This window comes from Calonectris borealis, chromosome 2, assembly GCF_964195595.1.
Source record: "Calonectris borealis chromosome 2, bCalBor7.hap1.2, whole genome shotgun sequence".
Lineage (NCBI taxonomy): Eukaryota > Metazoa > Chordata > Aves > Procellariiformes > Procellariidae > Calonectris > Calonectris borealis.
In genome coordinates this window covers 93,901,564-93,920,824 of record NC_134313.1, presented here as the reverse complement: position 1 = coordinate 93,920,824, position 19,261 = coordinate 93,901,564, and the positions used below count along the sequence as shown (strand labels likewise).

The 19,261-nt window shown below is 39.5% G+C and overlaps 1 protein-coding gene across 1 annotated transcript in view; it reads right to left on the bottom strand.

Moving 5' to 3' along the window:
- GMDS (GDP-mannose 4,6-dehydratase) overlaps nt 1–19,261 on the bottom strand; it is a 436,198-nt gene that overhangs the window by 362,876 nt on the left and 54,061 nt on the right. Inside the window, exon 2 of the mRNA XM_075142569.1 lies at nt 1,796–1,840. Within this exon, the coding sequence (XP_074998670.1) occupies nt 1,796–1,840 (45 nt within the window). The remainder of the gene's footprint in view (nt 1–1,795; nt 1,841–19,261) is intronic.

The window sequence follows — 19,261 nt, the reverse complement described above, 5'->3', positions numbered from 1 at the left end:
AAAGATTGTGCTTGCAAGAGCTTTGTGTCAGCTGAATGACTATGATACCAACATTTGACCAATGAGATGTGCTAAATGCAATCACCCCAGGACTTCAAAAAGTTTCAGCAAACAAACAAAGCCAGAGCGCCTGTTGCATCCAGCGATAACAAGAAAACATGCAAACCCAGCTTTTTTTCTTTTCTTTTTTTTCTCCCACTCCTTCTTCTGGTATGCACATACAAGAGAAAGAAAACCTGCCAAATGCTTAATCCATGACAGCAATATTACCGTAAAAAAACTGATGAAAGGTACCTTTGTCTGCATGGGACAGGTGAAATGCAAACTTTGTGACAAGCCAAAATGTGTGCAAACTGGTTAATCTAGTTAAGAATGTAAGATCAGTGGATTTTAAGATCAGTGGATTTTTCTCAATAGGGCTTGATCTTTAAATAGAATGAAATGAAAAGAAGTCAAACGAACCACCTTAGTTAGGGAGGCAATCAATTCTCATGTGTAGTCTTGTGTTCAGTTATTCAGGAACACAGGTCTCTAACTGAGAACACAGGAAAGAATCCAACAAATAGATGGAGAGTTGAGGAACAGAAGAAAAAACCCTCTACCCAACTACTGTAACCTTTCTATTGTGGAAAGAGTTATATTTCATTTTAGTTGCAGTTAGCAGTTCCCAATTTCACTGTGGGCTAGGAGAGAGCATGTGCTTTTGCCTTTAAAGTAGCACAAGCAACCACAATGATATCTCTCTTCCCCAAATGGAACGGAGAAATAGTAAAAATAATCAATTTACAACACTGAAAAACCAACACCAATAAGCAGATCAATCAACAAGGCAGAAGAAAGGATGGAATAAGCAAGGCAAGATTAACCATGTGCAAAAGCATGGAAAGCATAGACCGGCTGAGAAGAGACTTCTCACTAAGCTATGAAGCAGTATTACAACAGAAGTAATAAAATCCAGTATTAGAACAAGCACTAGCTTTTACTAAAAACCCAGAAAATACTACATTGTGGGGAGATTAATTTGACCACCCCTTTCCTTCCATTATCATACATTTTGGAACCATCTTCATGACTGAGAAGGCAAACATTCTCACATATATGCCCACAACGGTTCAAAACCATCAAATCATACCATAATAATGTGATTGTTGCTTTGCTGGGCCACAAAAAAGATGACTTTGCCAGGGAAAATTATGCAGCAAGAAATAAAGAATCAGACTCCCTTTATTTTAAAGAAAAGGTAAATCGAAGTCATGTGCTAAGCAAGAATATAATTAATCCAAGAGAAGGGGTGGAAAGTAACACTACCAATGTATATTTTTGGGTTTGGGGATTTTTTTTTTTTGCTTTTTAAACAGAGAAAGCAAAATGCAAGGTTTTCATTGCTGAAGTATAACTGCCAAAATAAAAGGGCCTTTAGTGTGGAGAGGGGGGCGGGGGAAGAGAACAAACAAGAGATTCTTATTCCTTTATGTGGTACATTGCATCATAAATTATTCCCTAATTCCTTACAGTTTTGGCTCACACAGGTCACTGCTTATCTGAGTTGGCGGGAAACATGCAAAGCAGCTATACCCTGAGGAGAAGAGGGAATCCACCAGTGGACATTAGATGATAAATAGTACAATAAGCTGGCATGATTACAGGCCATGTTGCACATTCCTCTCCGGAGTTTTGAGTTGTTATCTAGGGCTGGAGTGGAAAACATACACAGAGAAGGACAGAAGCAGAGGAAGCCGGAGCTGCAGCATCCAAACGACTCCATCAGCCCGCAGCCGGTCACAGAGTCACTCACCTCGTAGCCTTTTTCCAGCAGGAACTCGGCCAAGTACGATCCATCCTGGGAAGAGTAAGATATAGGAAAATGTTAGAAACACAGTGAATAGGCCTGGGAGATTCGGACTGGCTAAGATCTCAAAAAAGGGAAAAAAAAAGTTTGCAGCAAGTTGACCGAGTAACAAGCATATACTTTGATTTCTCCAGATTTATACACTGACCTAAAAATACTATAAACACTTTTTGGTTAATTTTAGATTAAGAAGCAGTATATTTTAAGATAACTTGCTTACAAATGCTGGTTGAGAACTCCCGACTCTTGAACCTCTTCCCAAGTTCCATCATAAAGTGCCTGGGGACGTCTTTCCAAAATATCCTAACCACAGTTATTGAATTTGAACTATTTTGGAGATAGGGAAGGAAAAACATTCTAGAAAAATTGGTGCAAGCTTGGCATACTCTGCAAACTGACATGCCTCTCTAGCACTGTGTCACGCTCGCGTCTCCCTTGCACACGTGCTCCTTCCACAAGCCTTCTGAAGGCAGCAATAATTCTGCCTGGCTGACCAACTGAGTTTTCAAAAACATCCCTAGCACACCCTATATTTATACTACAGAATACAAGCCATTTTCACATTTTATATATCATTGAGGGTTGAAAGTTTGGGTTGGTTTGGGTTTTTCTTTCCTTTTTTTTTTTCCTTCCTTTTAAATCCTTGTCAAACTCTAATTATTGAACTGCCAAAAAGCAAATACTTCAAAACACATGCTAGCACATGTTTTCCTGAAATAAGATGATTTTCTTGGCATCACTATTGCCAGGATTACCAAATACAATAAGTCATATTATCCTTATAAATGTGTATGCACCACCACAAACCCAACCAAGTTTACCCCTTGGTAAAAGCAAGGGGTAAAATGCACCCTCAGAAAAGTGCTCACTAACCAATTCAGTGAATATTACTCATGCCCAAAGGGCCTCCATCTTTTCACTGACTTTTTGAACTGGTTGTTCCTTTAATATGTGAGAGTATTCCACCAGAGTCAATTGACTTGCTACAGAAAGACCATAAAACCATGAGATGCCACCTGTGCTTACATGCTTAAACTTTATTATGTGGATCTGCTCTGCTGCGATCACGGCCAGAGACATTTAAGTGCAAAACTAAACAGACATCTCTTTGGTCCTCTTTTGGAAAGCGTGTTTCTCCAGAGGAAAACCTCTCTCACCTCAGATTAAATGAAGTTTCCTTGTCTCATAGACAGCCTAAGGAGAATAACGTACTGAAGAAAGAAATTGGAGATGCACTAGGAGGCCCTAGACTGCCAGGACCCTAGACTAGGAGGCCCTAGACTGCCAGGACTGCCGGTGGAGACTGCTTACTACGTTGATGGCAAAATCATGCATAAGTCTATGCAAAATGGCATGGTGCAGGGTACAAGGGGCATGTTGCTGTATGTTTAAAACTGCAGCATTAGGAAAAAATGAGTGACTTTATGGTATAAATGTTTCATAAAGTCTTACACAGTCTAGAAGAGCTTGAAACGAAGAAAGTCTCAGCTTACATACTTCTCCCACTACATGTATATGTGTGTGTTCACATAACTTGACAGTGCCACAACCCAACAGCCATGAGTCTATAACACCAGTTGATCTGGCACACGACAAACCACATGTGCCATGGCATCACTGGAACAGTATGTATTTCTGTACATCAAATGAAAAGAACAAGACCCTATCGAAAGGAGAAATTAAAAGAAACTCTGGAGAAACATGGGGGCAATGGGGGGATGACAGCTACCTTTAATGTAATTGTTATCTTTTTCATTACTAATTCCTCCAGAATTTAGCAGAGGTGGATCAGAGGGAAGAAAACTTCCCAATTCTCCTTATTTGCTCAGTCCACTAAAATAAATGAATATATAAAATAAAAAGGAGGTTAAAGTGGGAGACCCAGCGCGTGCAAAGGAGATGAAAAAAGAAAGGCTGTGATTGCTTAGGAAGTTGATGGGAAACAGACTTGACTAGGATTGAACCCTGTCAATAAGGTCTTGTTCTTCTCACCCAGGCCATTGCTCAAACTTTCCAGTCGCCTTGGAACATTTTGAACCAGCAGTGGCACTCGCTTCCTCTGCGCTTCCTTTCCAGGACTATCAAGTGATAGGGCAGTGCTTTACAATGAGTGGGAAACAGGCAGCAAGTGTGAAAGCTACTGGTTTCTGGCTCTAGCACAGCACAGCTGATTTACTGTCTGGTAATCGCACACAATGCGGATTCATGCTGTCCTGCACTGCGATACCGTATCACACACGGCCCCCAGGTTTCACGTTTCCCTTCCTTCTCTTTTCAGTTCAGCAGCTGTCAATGAGAACGGCAATCAGAACAGCGATCAAAGTGTCAAAGAGTTTGCAGCTTGTAAGGATAGTACAGTTTCCATCTTTTCCTAGTGAGGTCAAGGAGTAAATAATATTAAGTAAGCTCTATTAAGTGATTTAAACCATTATCCATAGGAGACTGCATTATGCATATAAATTCTATTATTAAAGCTATTGATTTCCATTTATACTACAAACAGAGCTTTCAAGATTCAGGAATCACTAAACCAGGAAAGGAAGGAACTAGGAACTAGGCGTTCAGCAACAAACCTCAATTTTTTCTAGGGTTAGCAGATTTTGCTTTATTTGAGCCACATGCAGCCAACCATATCCACTCCTGGTTTGCATCTGAGTAGGAATGGACCAGCACAAAATGCATGACTTGGTCCAGTCCATGAAGTTGGGGACTGGGGGCAGAGTCTTCCCTTTTGTAAGAAATGCTTACAGTCACCTTGATCCTATTTCGCTGTTTTACCCCAAGACTATCGGTCTAAATCATGTTGTCCTCAATACTGAAAAAAAGCCAATACCAGCTTAGGTGGCAGTGAGGACATGCAACCAGCAAGGCATTAGTACGCCCAGAGCCCAATCCGATCACTGAGGTAGTTATAGGTACCCTACTCCCCAAAGTCAACCACAAAAGCAAGGTGAAAAAACACAGTCTATACAGACTAGAGTGCTTGGTTACTGTGTCCCCTCCACTGGGCAATATGCTATTCTACTTTAGAAGTGTTGTCACATTTGAGAGCTTGCTTTTGCTAATGTAAAGTACCCAGCTATTGCTATTCAGTTTATAACAAATCAACAAAACCTCACAGGTCAGAAGTAAGTCCCTTCGTCCGTGGCCAAAACATCAGTCTTAAAAGAAAATAGCCTACAAACTGCCTTTAAGTAGGATTGCAATGAGACTTGGCTCTGCACAGATATGTCAGACCAGCTTGAACGGTCAAAACAGTTTAACAAGACTGATTAAATAAACCACCTCGGTTAAAACAGTTCCTCATCAGCACACACTGACATATCAGACTTGAAGAATCGCTATGCTGTCTTCAGCCAAATAGTAGTTTGAAAGCACGTACAAAGAATGATACTTCAGCTGGCTTCCAAGACACAGCAGCAGGTTTCCAACTGCTGCCTTACAACATGTCTGTAAAATTCCCAGACAAAAGAAAACAGTCACATAAACTAGAGTGAGACAACTTTAGGATGCAATATTTTATATTTAATATAGTAGTTAATGTCAAGAACTTCAATAAGCTTTGACACACTATCAAAGAAAACCTTTTCCAAAGGAGTGAAGAAACTGAGACATAAACAAGAGTTAGACAGTGCTTTGCCACAAACATCTAGAATAAAAAAAGCATCAAGTTTGACTTGATCCACGAGCAGAAAACTAAAAACATGCAGAATTAAATAGCCTGTTTAACAATCCAAATCTCCTTTATTTTGCACTGTTCTACACAGGGAAATTCCATTTGCAATGGACTCGTTTTGGATTTATATCGACACATTCAGAGAAGGCTGTAAAAACAACCCCAAATGCAAGACATCTTTGTCCTCTTCCTTTGATATGGCCAGTTCCAACGTCCTTCCACAGAGCTCCTGCATTCAAGAACTAGATTACGTCCTACCCGAGCATTCGTAATCTAGAGCAGGGGACTCCCTCTTTCCCCCCCAGCTCCTCTGTGCTAATAAAGAGGAGTGGAAGAAAGTACTAGATGGATGAAGAAACTAGGGAAAAGAGACCAAGAGGAGGAGGAATGGGGTTCTTTTTATTACTATTCCTAGAACTCTGAGAAGTATATGGAGTGCTTTTTCAGAAGGAGGGAAAAGGAATTAAAAACCTAACACAAGTGATTCAAGTGCATTATGACCATAACATGGAGGAGAAAGGGCTCCCATTGCAGGGGGATAGTATAAACATTTGAGAAGAAACATTCCCACAGTATGGTGGTAAAAATGACATTCCCTACAAACATGCAATGTCAAGAAATCCCAAAGCCATGCAAAGCATTGTGAGAAATCCTGCTGCAAGATCCCTAAAGAAACTGTCCACCAACAGCCCAGCTCTCCACTTTCTGAAACAACGGAGCTGCTGATATCAACCAGACTCCCAAACCTGACTCCTAGCCACAAGAGACACGGTCACTCAAAAAGTACCACTTCATCGGATAACGCAGCAGGGAAGAGAGCTTGACTCCTGTGCCGTCTCCCGTACACCTCATGCCTGTCCATTTGCAAACAGATTAGCAATAAAGCCTGAGAACATAAAAATGCAACACACCCACTGTCAGATACACTGTTTGAGGCAGGTGTTGGTTTTTCATATTTCTACGATGGGCGTCTATGATGAAGTATCTGTCCATTTGCTACATGCTTATAGTTCTGCTCTGTACTTCTGTGTGTCACAAATACCAAGTTTTCAGACTTCATGATTCCTTTGGAAAAAAGTGCCATAATTTTCCATATATCACATGAAAGACCAAAGCTGGTTATACTTATAAAATTCAAAATTGAGTAAGGCTAGTGCCATGCCCTTAGGAATAACACTACGAAGGTGAGTTCATGGAAGATCAAACTGTAGATGGTGTCAATTAGCAAGGTCATTTATAGCAGTTCTAAATTCCTTTTGAACTAAAAACCATAGGTGTGCTCTGCTGAAGTTAAATTTTGTTAGGTTCAATTAATCTGTTTGGGGGACAGTGCATGGAGAGAATAAAATTTTAAGCTTCTGCATAGCTATAAGCTAATGCTATTTCAGTGACTTCTTGTGCTGGTTTTGGCTGGGATCATTAATTTTCTTCACAGTAGCTAGTATGGGGCTCTGTTTTGCATTTGTGCTGGAAACAGTGTGGATAACACCGGGATGTTTTCGATAGTGCTGAGCAGGGCTTACACAGAGGCAAGGCCTTTTCTGCTTCTCACCCCACCCCACCAGCGAGTGGGCTGGGGGTGCACAAGAAGTTGGGAGGGGACACAGCTGGGACAGCTGACCCCAATTGACCAAAGGGATATTCCACATCATGTGACGTCATGCTCAGCACATAAAGCTGGGGGGAAGAAGAAGGAAGGGGGGGACGTTCGGAGTGATGGCGTTTGTCTTCCCAAGTAACCGTTACGCGTGATGGAGCCCTGCTTTGCTGGAAATGGCTGAACACCTGCCTGCCCATGGGAAGTAGTGATTGAATTCCTTGTTTTGCTTTGCTTCTGTGTGCGGCTTTTGCTTTGCCTGTTAAACTGTCTTTATCTCAACCCACGAGTTTTCTCACTTTTACCCTTCCGATTCTCTCCCCCATCCCACCAGGGGGGAGTGAGCGAGCGGCTGGGTGGGGCTTAGTTGTCAGCTGGGGTTAAACCACGACATTTAAACTGCAGTATGCTGACAGATCCTTTGGAGCAGGGAACACACACCACTCTAAAGCAACTTCTAAATTATTTTAATAACAATCCATAACAACTATTCATTTGTTTGTAGTACTCCAATACAGCCTTCCTTCAAAAAAAAAAAATCCAGGAGAGTGCAGTGTAATGTTATTTTTGCTGAAAAATGCACACTTCTAATCATTCCCGGTGATTTACAGAGGAAATCAGTAATTTTTTGCAGCTACTATAAACAGAACAGTGCTGCACTTTGTCCCAAGTCTTCAAGGCAATAGTCAAGGTAAAGCATTAAAGCGTTCATAAAAAATTCTCCATACTGAAAAAAGGAAGAATTATGAACTCTGAAGTATTTAACTGATTTATTAAAGCTGCCACCCTCCAAATGCAGTAGTTATTTTGCTATTTTGATTTGTATTCTGGCCAAGTAAGAATAGGAAAACAAGTGTCCTTTTGTTTCTGCGGTCAAAAGAAAAAGTCAAAAGGCAATAAGTGTTACAAAAAAAAAAAATCTTTCTTTGTTTTAAAACATTACCCATTTAATTGAAGGGTTTTTGTAATGCATTAACTGCAGTACAATAAGAAAAATTAAGCAGGAGGAAAAGTTATCATTAAGGAAAAATTATTAGCCACAACAACAAAAACGTTCTAATTACATTACTCTGTTCTTTTTCAATTAAGAGTTGTTTAAAAATAAAAGAAAAGCAAAGTTGCTTTGGAAAAGTGAATCACCCTGTTATTTCCTAGTCTGAGCTCCATCTGACCTCACACACTATTCCACTGGTAAACTATTAAGTTATATTAAGAGCTGCAACTGCAGTTAGGGACAACAGCAACAAGTTTTTCTTCCTTCCTCCCTCCAGTTATCTTTATCCAAAACAACATTATTCACATCATCAATATTTATAGCTATTCTACTGTGAACCTCAGCATGGACACTTGTCTAAAGAACCTCTGCACCACTCCACAGCCAACATGAACAGAATAAATTTGTGTAATTCAGATTTGCTCCTTACCATTAGGAAAGGCAACCAGTTATGAGTTTTGGCTCAACTTAAGCCCACAACAATAAGGTAGTCAGTGCAATGCTGTTGATTTTTTTTTGAAGTGTTTATATTTAAAAGCATAAAACCTTCAGTCTCAAACATATACGATATCTATAATAATCAAACAGGTTGCATCTATCACACAAAAAAACTCCAACATCTCAGCTTGGGAAAAGCTAGTTACACCATCAAACCAAGTATACTAAGGTTTTTTCCTGATTGCAGGAACCTGTGACACTTAATGTGTTATTTCCAAATACACTTACCACAAATTTCCCTGTGATGACAGTCAGGTGCTTGATAGCTTTTTAGAAAAAATTAAAAATCATGCCCCTAAGCTCTCAGGCTGTGTGCTCAAACATTCAGATACTCAGAATAACTATTAGTTCTCAGATGTGTCCGAAGAACTATTTCTATAAAGAGGAAAAGTATGAGTAGAGAGCCTTTTGAAGATTTTAAAGAACAAGCTTTTTCTGAATGCATGTTATAAGCCATAATACATTACTTTTTTGTTCAAATATGAATGTCTACAGTATACTAATATAAAACAAACCAGTTACAAACTTTGAATTTGAGAGAAACCTAGCTATATTTTTCTGTCTCACTAGTGAAACCACAGGGATTGGAGGAATGTGTCTATAAACATGGACATGCAAATCATATGGACAACAGTCCACAAGAAAATTAAAACCTCTACTTATAGTGTTTGTAATGGGAAATCCATAACAGTTTTAAAACCCACAAGATGATTGTTTTGCCCATCCCTGCTTTCAAAGAGCTACTGGTATCAGATGGTCTTTTACCTTTCCAAAATAGTAACAGCAGCTCCAATCAGCAGCAGCTATGAGCTTTTTGGACATGCCCATCCTCATCCTCAAGCACTCAGACTAACCCATCAGCCCCATTAGGTGACTAACACTGCTGCAGCCGACTCAGGGGGAAACCCCTCAATCTGCAACAAATGCAAACTAACCCCAAACACTACCCAGTGGAAAGCCAAACACACAGAACCTCGTTGCACAGAGCAAAGAAACCAGGAAACCCAGGACTCAGCTGCAGGACACACTCTCAAAAGAGTAATTTTGACCAAATTTCAAGATTCGAAAGTTCAGAGTTGTCACAGTAACAAACCATAAAGCCAGAAATGGTTTTGGAAGAAATACAGTGGCTGTTATGTTTTAGAGAGATGAGTAATTTTGTGAAGTGACACCAGGAGGAAAATATGAAATCTTGGCATGCCATCTTTACCTTTAACATCCTACAGAGGAAAACCAAAACAAAAGCAGTAACATGGCTATTACTCTAACTGGGGAAGCCACCTGAACCTGGGACCCCAGCTCAACACACATCCTACCAGAAATAATGGACCCACCTCACTCCCAGACAGAGCTATATGTAATTTTCTTTTTTTGCTGCAGCAGCCTACTACAGCTGCTGAGGTTAAAGCTACTTTCACCACTGTAGCACCAGCCTCTCACACTGATGCTCAGCAGGCTTTCTACCACTGCTGCTCACTGACTGAGTTTATGTTACTTTAAGTTTAGCCCAAGACATTGTTTCCTAACAGGGTGCAAAGTCAGTTATTTGAAAGAAACCAAAATAAATATCGCACTTGCTATCTTGTTTGCATGAGACCAAAGCCTAATGAAGGAGAGGTAAATGAGTGTAGACAGGGGAAAAGGTTTTTAATTCATTCTTCTGTACTCAGTTTTACATATGGACACAGCAATTTAGGCTGAAATATGACTTATTTACAGAGAAACACAAAACCAGAAAGAAAGCATGTTCCAATTGGAATGGAGAAGCAATGCACAGTAAGACAACTCTTACTTTCTTGAATGTTTGCATGATAAGAAATTTGAAAATGCCATCAGGAATGCTTGATTGGTATGTCTTTAACAGCTCTCAGTCTTGCAATATTTGCTTGGGTGGAAGATAAGCACTGATCCTGCAATGATATGGTCTGCCAGTCATGGGAGCAACCACTCTGTTTCCTGGACATTTGAAGTTCTAGGGCAAGACAGCTTGTGTTGCAACTGATCATCAGCCTCTTAGGTGTTGCCTCTCCCAGTTAGTATGGTGGGAGCCCAGTTTTTACTGGCCTGGCATCTACTGAAGCACAAATAGATTTTTCAGGAACTCTGCTTGTTTACGCAATTCCCTCCTTTTCATTTCAAGGTTCTCGCGTTTCCCCATTTTCAATAACAGAGGTCTTTAAAAAGTGGCCCTCAACACTTTCCACGTAGTTGTGAATATTCAGAGTGGCCAAGAGATCAGCAAGCCTAAGTGTGATCATTATCATCCCGGAACTCTGTGCAGCTCAAATTTCTCTGTACACCAGGAAGGCATACAATAAGAATCAAAAAAAGACCCCCTATCACAGCAATAAAATTCCTGACACTTTTGCAATGGAATAGAAAGGGCAATATCGAACTGAAATTAAAAAAAAACACAAAACTACCAAGAAAAACTCCACAGAAATCCCAAAGCTAAACTCTTGTGAAAGAATATCAATATTTGGACCAAAACATTTTAAATGACTCTCTACTTGGCTATTTGTATTATCTTTTCTTCCGGAGAAACTGAAGAAACAGCAACAGGAGAGAAATGTAACAGGAGAGCTCGAGACTTGTTCCCTAACATTCACTCTACACACATGCTCTTCTTCCCCCTAACAGGGGCATGTGATGTATTTTGAGTCCTAAATACATAAAGCTACACTTCAATTCATTGAAAAACCAAAAACAGCGGGAATCTTAAGATGACAAGTTCTTCCTATGCCTTCCAAAACACTGCCCTCACAAAAAATATCTACAGAAACAATTAGCAAAGTCAAAGACACACAGTCTACAAAGATTTTAATACAATGCTTTTAGCCAGTTTTTCCAAAGATAACACTTGCCAGAATTCCATGTTTTGCAACACGTTTTTATTATGCTCAGAAGCAGCTTCACATTTTGTTGGATATTTTTAAACAAGAGTAAATATGCTTCAGAAGTTGGTGGGGTTTTTTTGCAGTCTAGGATTTATTTTTTTTTGAATAGTTCTATAGCATAATTGTAAACAAATTAAATCTATGGACTCTGTGGTAAAACCTGATTGAACAGAATTATTAATTCAGACAGTGCCTACCTTCCTCTGTAAGCAAACCAACTGTTAGTGAAGATGCTTAACTATATAATAAATGCACTCATGTTCAAAACATTTGAGTATAGATTGATTGAAATTGAACATTAGACCTGATACCTCTGTTCCACGTGGCTGCTCTTGCTAATCAAGCGCTCCGATGCCACATGGACTGAGCTTCCTGGTGGCGAGAAGCCAGGCAGGATAAGCATATCTAGGCGATAGCAAAAGGATGCAGTGTTTTTGCAGAGAAGGTTGCAGAAGGTCATCCTTATATTTACAGATACCGTACAATGCCTTGTGTACCCAACTTCACAGCTTTCCCTTGTCAGCTTCGAAAGGGGAAAAAACCACCCAGTTTCATTAATTGCCAAGGTTCTTGTCTAAGGGGAACTAGAAAGGGAAAGCGAGCAATCACATTTGCTTATCCTACCTGTCAGGAACAGGATTTGGAATAGACAACTACTACAGAACCACCAGCAAAATACCTATTCCTTCAATTCACACAGTCTTAAAAATCACCTGCAGGTTCAGTTAGCAATAACTCCTTGTGTCATCTTCAAGTGCAGTTATCGAAAGAATTCTTTCAGCTAGCTAGCTTTCATGAACAGCTTCCTGAATGAGATTAGGACAGAGCTATATCAAGGTAAAGCAACTCTATAGTTTAAATATTTCTACATCAGTTTTGTTCCAATAATTAGGAGTTTTGCCTAGATCTCTGAAAACAGAACAACTGTTTAAAACTTTCACAGAGAAGCCTTTAAGAAGCATCAAAACAAATTACTTTAAAGAGCTTGTGACAAACATTTCTTTCTTTAACTTTTTTCATTTGCTGTTCCACAAGCCTGAAACTAGTTAAATTTAACTGCCTTTACAAGCTGTGGAGAGACTGAGTACATAGGACACATTTTAGTCATTTTTGTCTGTATTCATAGTAATTTCCTCTAATCTCAAGGTTTCTTTGCAGTTCGTTTGAATCGCTTTGCACCCTAGGAACTACAGGAAATACTACGGAAACCTCCCTGTCTCTTACTTCACAAACCGTTCTGTTACATTTATTCCACCAAAACCAAACAACACAGTATCACAACGTTACTTGTATAAAATTCATAAATTCTTTAATGTAATTGCCAAGGGACATGAGGGTACACTTTAACTGAGCAAACACAGCAGTTTTTGCAAGAAGGCAAACATGAAGAAAATAGTATCTAGTTTTTATTACAAACATTACTGGCACTTAAAAATGGCAACATCCTATCTTTTTTAAGAAACTCTTAATTTTCCATAGCAGGCACAGGAAGAGAACTCTTGGTTTTGCTAAACATCAAATGTAAACTTAACAGCAAGGTGCAAGAGGTCCTCGTTTTCAGAAACATGGGGACTCAAAATGGCCCTTTGCTTTGAACAATACACTAAACCCCCTAGGAGAAGATTATCATATATGTGTATACATAAGCAGTTCCTAAAATGAAGTACATGGGTCCTTCTGTTACTGCTATTAAGAATTACAGATTAACCACTGTGCAGCTGACTATTTGGAATAGTCATGCTTCATATTTGCAGGTTCACCTGCCATCTGGCTTTTGCCTGGGCTGAGCCAACACCTCCAGCAAATAAGGAAAATAGATAGAAGTCAAGAAATTGCACCTTATACCTTATGAATCTTCTTAAATGTTTATGCATTGAATCTCTTAGGACAAGAGGAAATGGCCTCAAGTTGTGCCAAGGGAGGTTTAGATTGAACATTAGGAAAAATTTTTTTACTGAAAGAGTGGTCAGGCCTTGGAACAGGCTGCCCAGGGAAGTGGTGGAGTCACCATCCCTGGAGGTATTTAAAAGACGTTTAGATGAGGCCCTTAGGGACATGGTGTAGTGGGCATGGTGGTGTTGGGTTGACGGTTGGACACGATGATCTTAGAGGTCTTTTCCAACCTGTATGATTCTATGATTCTATGATTCTACAATATGCTTGAAGTAGGCAGAAAAAGGAAGTTTCCATACTGAACTACATCACACACGGAAAAACTAATTTGAGCAGTCCTTAAGGAGTTCATCATTGCATCAACTAAGCTACTCGGCATCAAACCATCTGTCTTCTCCCACTGCCTCATTCCAAGAGAAGGGGCATCATCCATTTTCCTCCCATCCTTCCCCCTGAGGGTTACCCATTACTTAGAAAGTTTGAAGAGGCATCATAACAGGACTGTTATTTAGGCACCTGATTATATGACCTGTGCCCTGATCAAACTATACTACATGGTACCCTTTAGATGAGCATCCTCACTCTTTAGGGGCTGACTGCATTTATTTAGGACATCTGGAAATACACTGAACAATGTCTCAAGAGTACTAGTGAATGTTTTTGTACTAGTGAACATGCTGACAACCAGTAGGTGTATACAACCAGACAGCTAGCTTGACTGCTCTATCTTCACAGAAAACTGCTTAAATGACATTGCACCAGCAGGCATTTTGGAGGAAGTTATTTGATTTATTGCAACCCAGAAAGACGTCTACAACAAACTGCTTTGGGATGATGGTAAAACTCCACCTTCGGGATCTAAGGCATCACAGCTACACCCTTTCCCTCCCTCTCAGAGGCCAGTCATGCTGACTCACAACACTACATCTCATTCATTGAGAGCTGTGATTAGTACTGCAGTCACCTATGCCACCTGCTGTGTACAGACCATCCACAGACACAGGCAGTCCTCCAGCCACACGCATGCTGCTCCCATGGCAGAATTCCAAATAAAAACCGTGGCTTCATGTTTGCACATCTTGTTTGTCAATATCGCTTTGTTTCTCCAAGAACAACTTGGCAAAGTGACAGGCTAGAAGGGTGCTAGCTACTGCAAAGCTGCTCCTTTCGGCTGGATGCCTACGCAGCAGTCGGCCACGTGTTGCAATTCAAGCACTCTGCGTATCTGGATGACCTGTGATGGGAATATGAACTTTTCTAGATCTTTTTAAAAGCTTGCTGGCTTTGAAAGATGTCAGCAGTTCTAGATCCACAGGGAGAACATTCTGGTTTTTTCCAGATATTTCTATTTTACGTGAGACAGTGGTTTATGTGAAGGGATGTTCAGACATGAAAGAAAATGTTTCCAGTTATTCTCAGGTAGTTCTGTAGGGCAATCTCAACCTGGCAAACTAACTTAGCCATCATGTGACTAAAGTTTGCATCAGAAGGTAAACAGCAGGAGTCCCCAGGGAGGGGGTGAACAACTATAAGGACAGGCTGGCAAGGAGGGGTGCTCATCCTGCCGAAGTGTAACAAGAATTTCTCCAAAATTACTGGGATAGGACCAGCAAAGGGTGAGCTTGTTACTTACCTGCTGACAAGCAGGAAAGGTAAAATTCATAGTTGCAGTGAAAGTTGTTGCACAGATCTATTCAGACAGTGAATGATATGTTTTCCCACAACTATTGTCACATTTTAATTTTGTTCTGCCACTTTCCTTAAAATGAAAGTATTTCCCCAAAGAAATCTGGTGCCAGATATTTATTTACCCATTCTTAAGGCATTTCATGCTATGAGGAGGCCAACCTATATTTTTCTCCATGTACCCATGCTTACATACATATGGTACATGCAAGAAGATTGTCTCTAGTCAGTAAAAAGCATTTCACGTTACCTTGCATAAGAACAGTTTTCTTAGTAGTTCGTTTACATAAAAGCGGTAACTAGGCACAGCACTAGCTCTTGAACAGCATCAAGAATCATTTGTGCACAAACATTTCATGCATGGGGTCAAATGCATTTCTGATCTACGCCAAATCAGTTTTCATTCAAGGACACACAGAAACAAGCGGATACATTCCTCACCAGATCACCCCATACCCTCGACAGACCTAGCTGTTTTATGCTTCATTGATGCAGAATCCCAATGATTGCATAGCATCATGCTGCTTCCTTCCCCCTTTCACGAAAGCTAGTAATTCGTAAACACTCACTTCATTTATATTTAGCTTTTCACATCAAATGGAGAGAAAATTCACCATGTTGAAACTCAATGGTCCTAATGACATTTTGTGGAAGGTGGTGAGGAACCAAGAAGCAGCACAGGGACTGGTAGTCCCAGATGTCCACAGGAAAAACAAACGGAACACCAGTATCTTATGCACTCTATTTTATAATCTTGTCCATCTCCAAGTATTTATGCTATCTCTTAGAAGTTAATAATAAGGTTAATAACATCTTTGTAAGATAGTTCTTCACTTTACCTGTGTTTATTTACAGCTTGAGGAAAATCCTAATAAAAATGCATCCTACAACGCAACTGGCTAGACTAGTAGTGCAAGGCACTAAAAGGAATCCTCTTTCTTCCCTTTTTAATGCATAGCAAGGCTGAGTAAAACAAATTACTTTTGCTGATGCCATGCAGTTAAAGTGCAAATTGCAAAGTCGTTTCCACAATTTTTGTGTCATTCTCCTGACAAGAACTAAAGCTTGAAGATGTTGTAACAAGAGGTAAAGGTTTAGTTGCACTGTCCCTCCTAGTTTAAAACATGCAAAGAACAGTCCTATGGGGCCTCGACTTCTGCCTTTGGCATGATTTATGTTTGATGTCACCCAAGCAACTTAAATTTGGTTTTAAGCCCTTTTTTGCCATAAGCATAAGATGAATGATTATGTATAACATTGCTTATAAAACACCCTCAAATACTATAGCAACATATGCAAACAGTCCTGAAAACAGGTATCAGGAATGAAAACTGATTAAAACGTGTATACGAGCACATGTCCCAGCAGCAATTCTCAGGCAAACTTACCCTGTTGTTAGAAGGGGGAAAGAAGGGAAGTTTTTTTTTTAATTGCAGAAATATTAATAAATGGCACATTTAAATGTGTTTTTACAGAACAGGAATGAACAAACTGATGTTAAGATTGCTGGAAACAGTATGGTGGCTGCACCAACACATTTTGAATTGAACAGATTTGCTGAAATCCAGAAGAAACATTTAACTGGAAAATGAAGAGGCTATTAAAGTAATATAAGCCTTAGCAGCCTCTATTAGATCCACTATCCGTGGCTCATTCAAGGATTATTCAGCTAACTGACCTTGACAGTGTTTGGTGGGACCATTTTTAATTAATTCACAATTTTAATGGATGATTTTACTAACACTAATAATATTTTATAGATAGAGCATGGAAACAAAGACAGATCTATGGGGTAACCAAGTCAGGGAGCAGTACTAAATCAACTGAAAGGTTCAGAAAGAAACCTTCAGCTTCTCTGTCGGCAATCATCGAGGACATTGTAGAACAGCTGGCAAGACCTTCTATTGCACCTCATCGCTTCTTTCTCTGGCCTTCTCCTTCACAAAATTATTTCCTCTTGATATCACCAGACACACAATAATTGGGCTAAAAAATTAAGCTTGCTGCCTAAAGCAATCCTCCCACCTTTTCTCTATCTGGAGTTCAAGCCTATACAGGAATATTGCAACATTTCTGGAGGGTTTTCATCACTATTTCTTAAGAGAAGAGCTTCTTTAACTCTTATGAGCAAATTGTCAATACCCATGAATTGGGAATACATTATTAAAGTAAACCAGTTAGAATTTACATAGCTCTACTGCTATATATGCCATTGTACACTACATTTCTTATGTCAGTAAAAATAAACTTCTTAAGGACCTAGTTTATCACACATAAAAATGCTACATGTTATTACCAAAAGGGGAGGGGGAATGGAGATAAGTTTAAGTATTCTAGATGCTGAACAGGAATGCCTTATTCCCAGAACTGTTCTAATTCTCCAAGCCTCAGAGTGTCATATTTTGTGTCCACAGAAAGAGTTGTGTAATACTTTATAGAGAATTATGGGGAAAAATATGTTATGGTATGAACTATTCAGTTTCATTTTACTTTCCATACATTGCCTAATTTACAAGAAAAAGACAACACAGAAGTAAGGAGAAAGTTTAGAATGTATTTAAAACGAACATTTCTCTTTCACATAACTATCCTGAACTGTTCTTAAAATTTCAGACCCATGGAAATTCTTTACCGGGCTTTAATAAGAGAAAGGCTACATAAGCCCAGCCACACATTTCCTGTTTTGGGAAAAAGAATGATCCAAGGTGCTTTAATTCAGTTACACCTCCCAAAGATGGGATCTGCTGAAGGGTAGAAAACAGCTCAGCAATCCTTCAGAATTACCGAATTCTAGAACTACAACCAAGTTTCTACTGATCCATGAACTGCGGACGCACAAACATCATCTCTACTACAGAAAATTCTATACATCAGATAACTACATTAAACATTTTCAATATTTACTGCAACTCTCAATCAAAAATACTCCCAGTTGCTTGAAGCAGAGAGTTTGTATGTTACCATTAGTCTTTGAACAATCATTTAATTTCAACAAACTGAATTTAAGTGCAAGAAGAGTATTTTAACCTTCCCAGTTGCTGTTAAATAAATGAGAACAGTTTTAAGCATTACAGTATTCCAAAATGGTACAACTTGGTAGGTTCTCTAAAGGCTGCTAGTCTTCATACTCACGAAAAGCACAACCTGAAAAGAGACTAATGGAAGGAAAAAAGGAAGGGGACCTTCACTTTGTTTTTTAATAGCATACGAAAAGGCTTCTATCCCCAAACCTCATGAACTAGTTAAGAGGCACGCAGCATAGCACAAATACAATCCTTCAGACTGAAGACCAGTAATTTTTCAATGCTCACCAGCGATATTAGCTAAGCCGAGGACATTGCTTCGTACCTCCACAGAAACATTTCAGTCCAGGATAATTAAAATGTGTCTATCCACTTCTAGCTCTGAGGGAATACATTCCCTCAAATTAGAGGCAGTCTTAAGCAGGCAGACCAAAGACTAAGATCAAAACTTAGTCACAGCAGGTTAATACTCCAAGCAGAATAAATTACTTTCAGATAAAGTAATCAAATCTTTCCTTTGTATTTCAAAGTATAATGTAATGCTAGCATAACACTGGATCCTTCAGTGCCATGGTAGGTTGAATTGTTTATACAGACACAGGGTTCCACCTCAAATCATCTGGAATTAAAATACCAATACCACTTCTTGCAACTTGCAGCTGAACAGCAGAGCACACAGCCTTGGGTATCACGGACATCACCAAGATCCAGGGATGGAAATGCAGAGCATACCACAGTTCAACAGGTCTGTAGCAGAGGCTGCAAGTACCTTCCTGCAAGGCTTTCATCAAGACATCTGAAGTCATTAGTCTACTTTAAAACTTGACTAGACTTGCAAAAGATTATCTCACATAGCATGCAGAGTAGGACAGACTTCAGAACCAATGTCAGATCACAGACCCCTAAAACACTTCCCAGATAACCTACTGCATTAAAAAAAATAGGTTTTCTCATTTAAAAGATGCATATGAAGGCCACATCACTCCATTTCAAAAGCAAGGAAACTTTCTTCAAGATCCCAATTTAACCAGTCACCTTCATACTGTTCTACAGTTAATTCTTATCTTTATACTCAGGATTAATGGAATAATGCACCAACATGATGATTCATCTGCAGATAATCAACCAGCTATATCTTCCTTCATCTC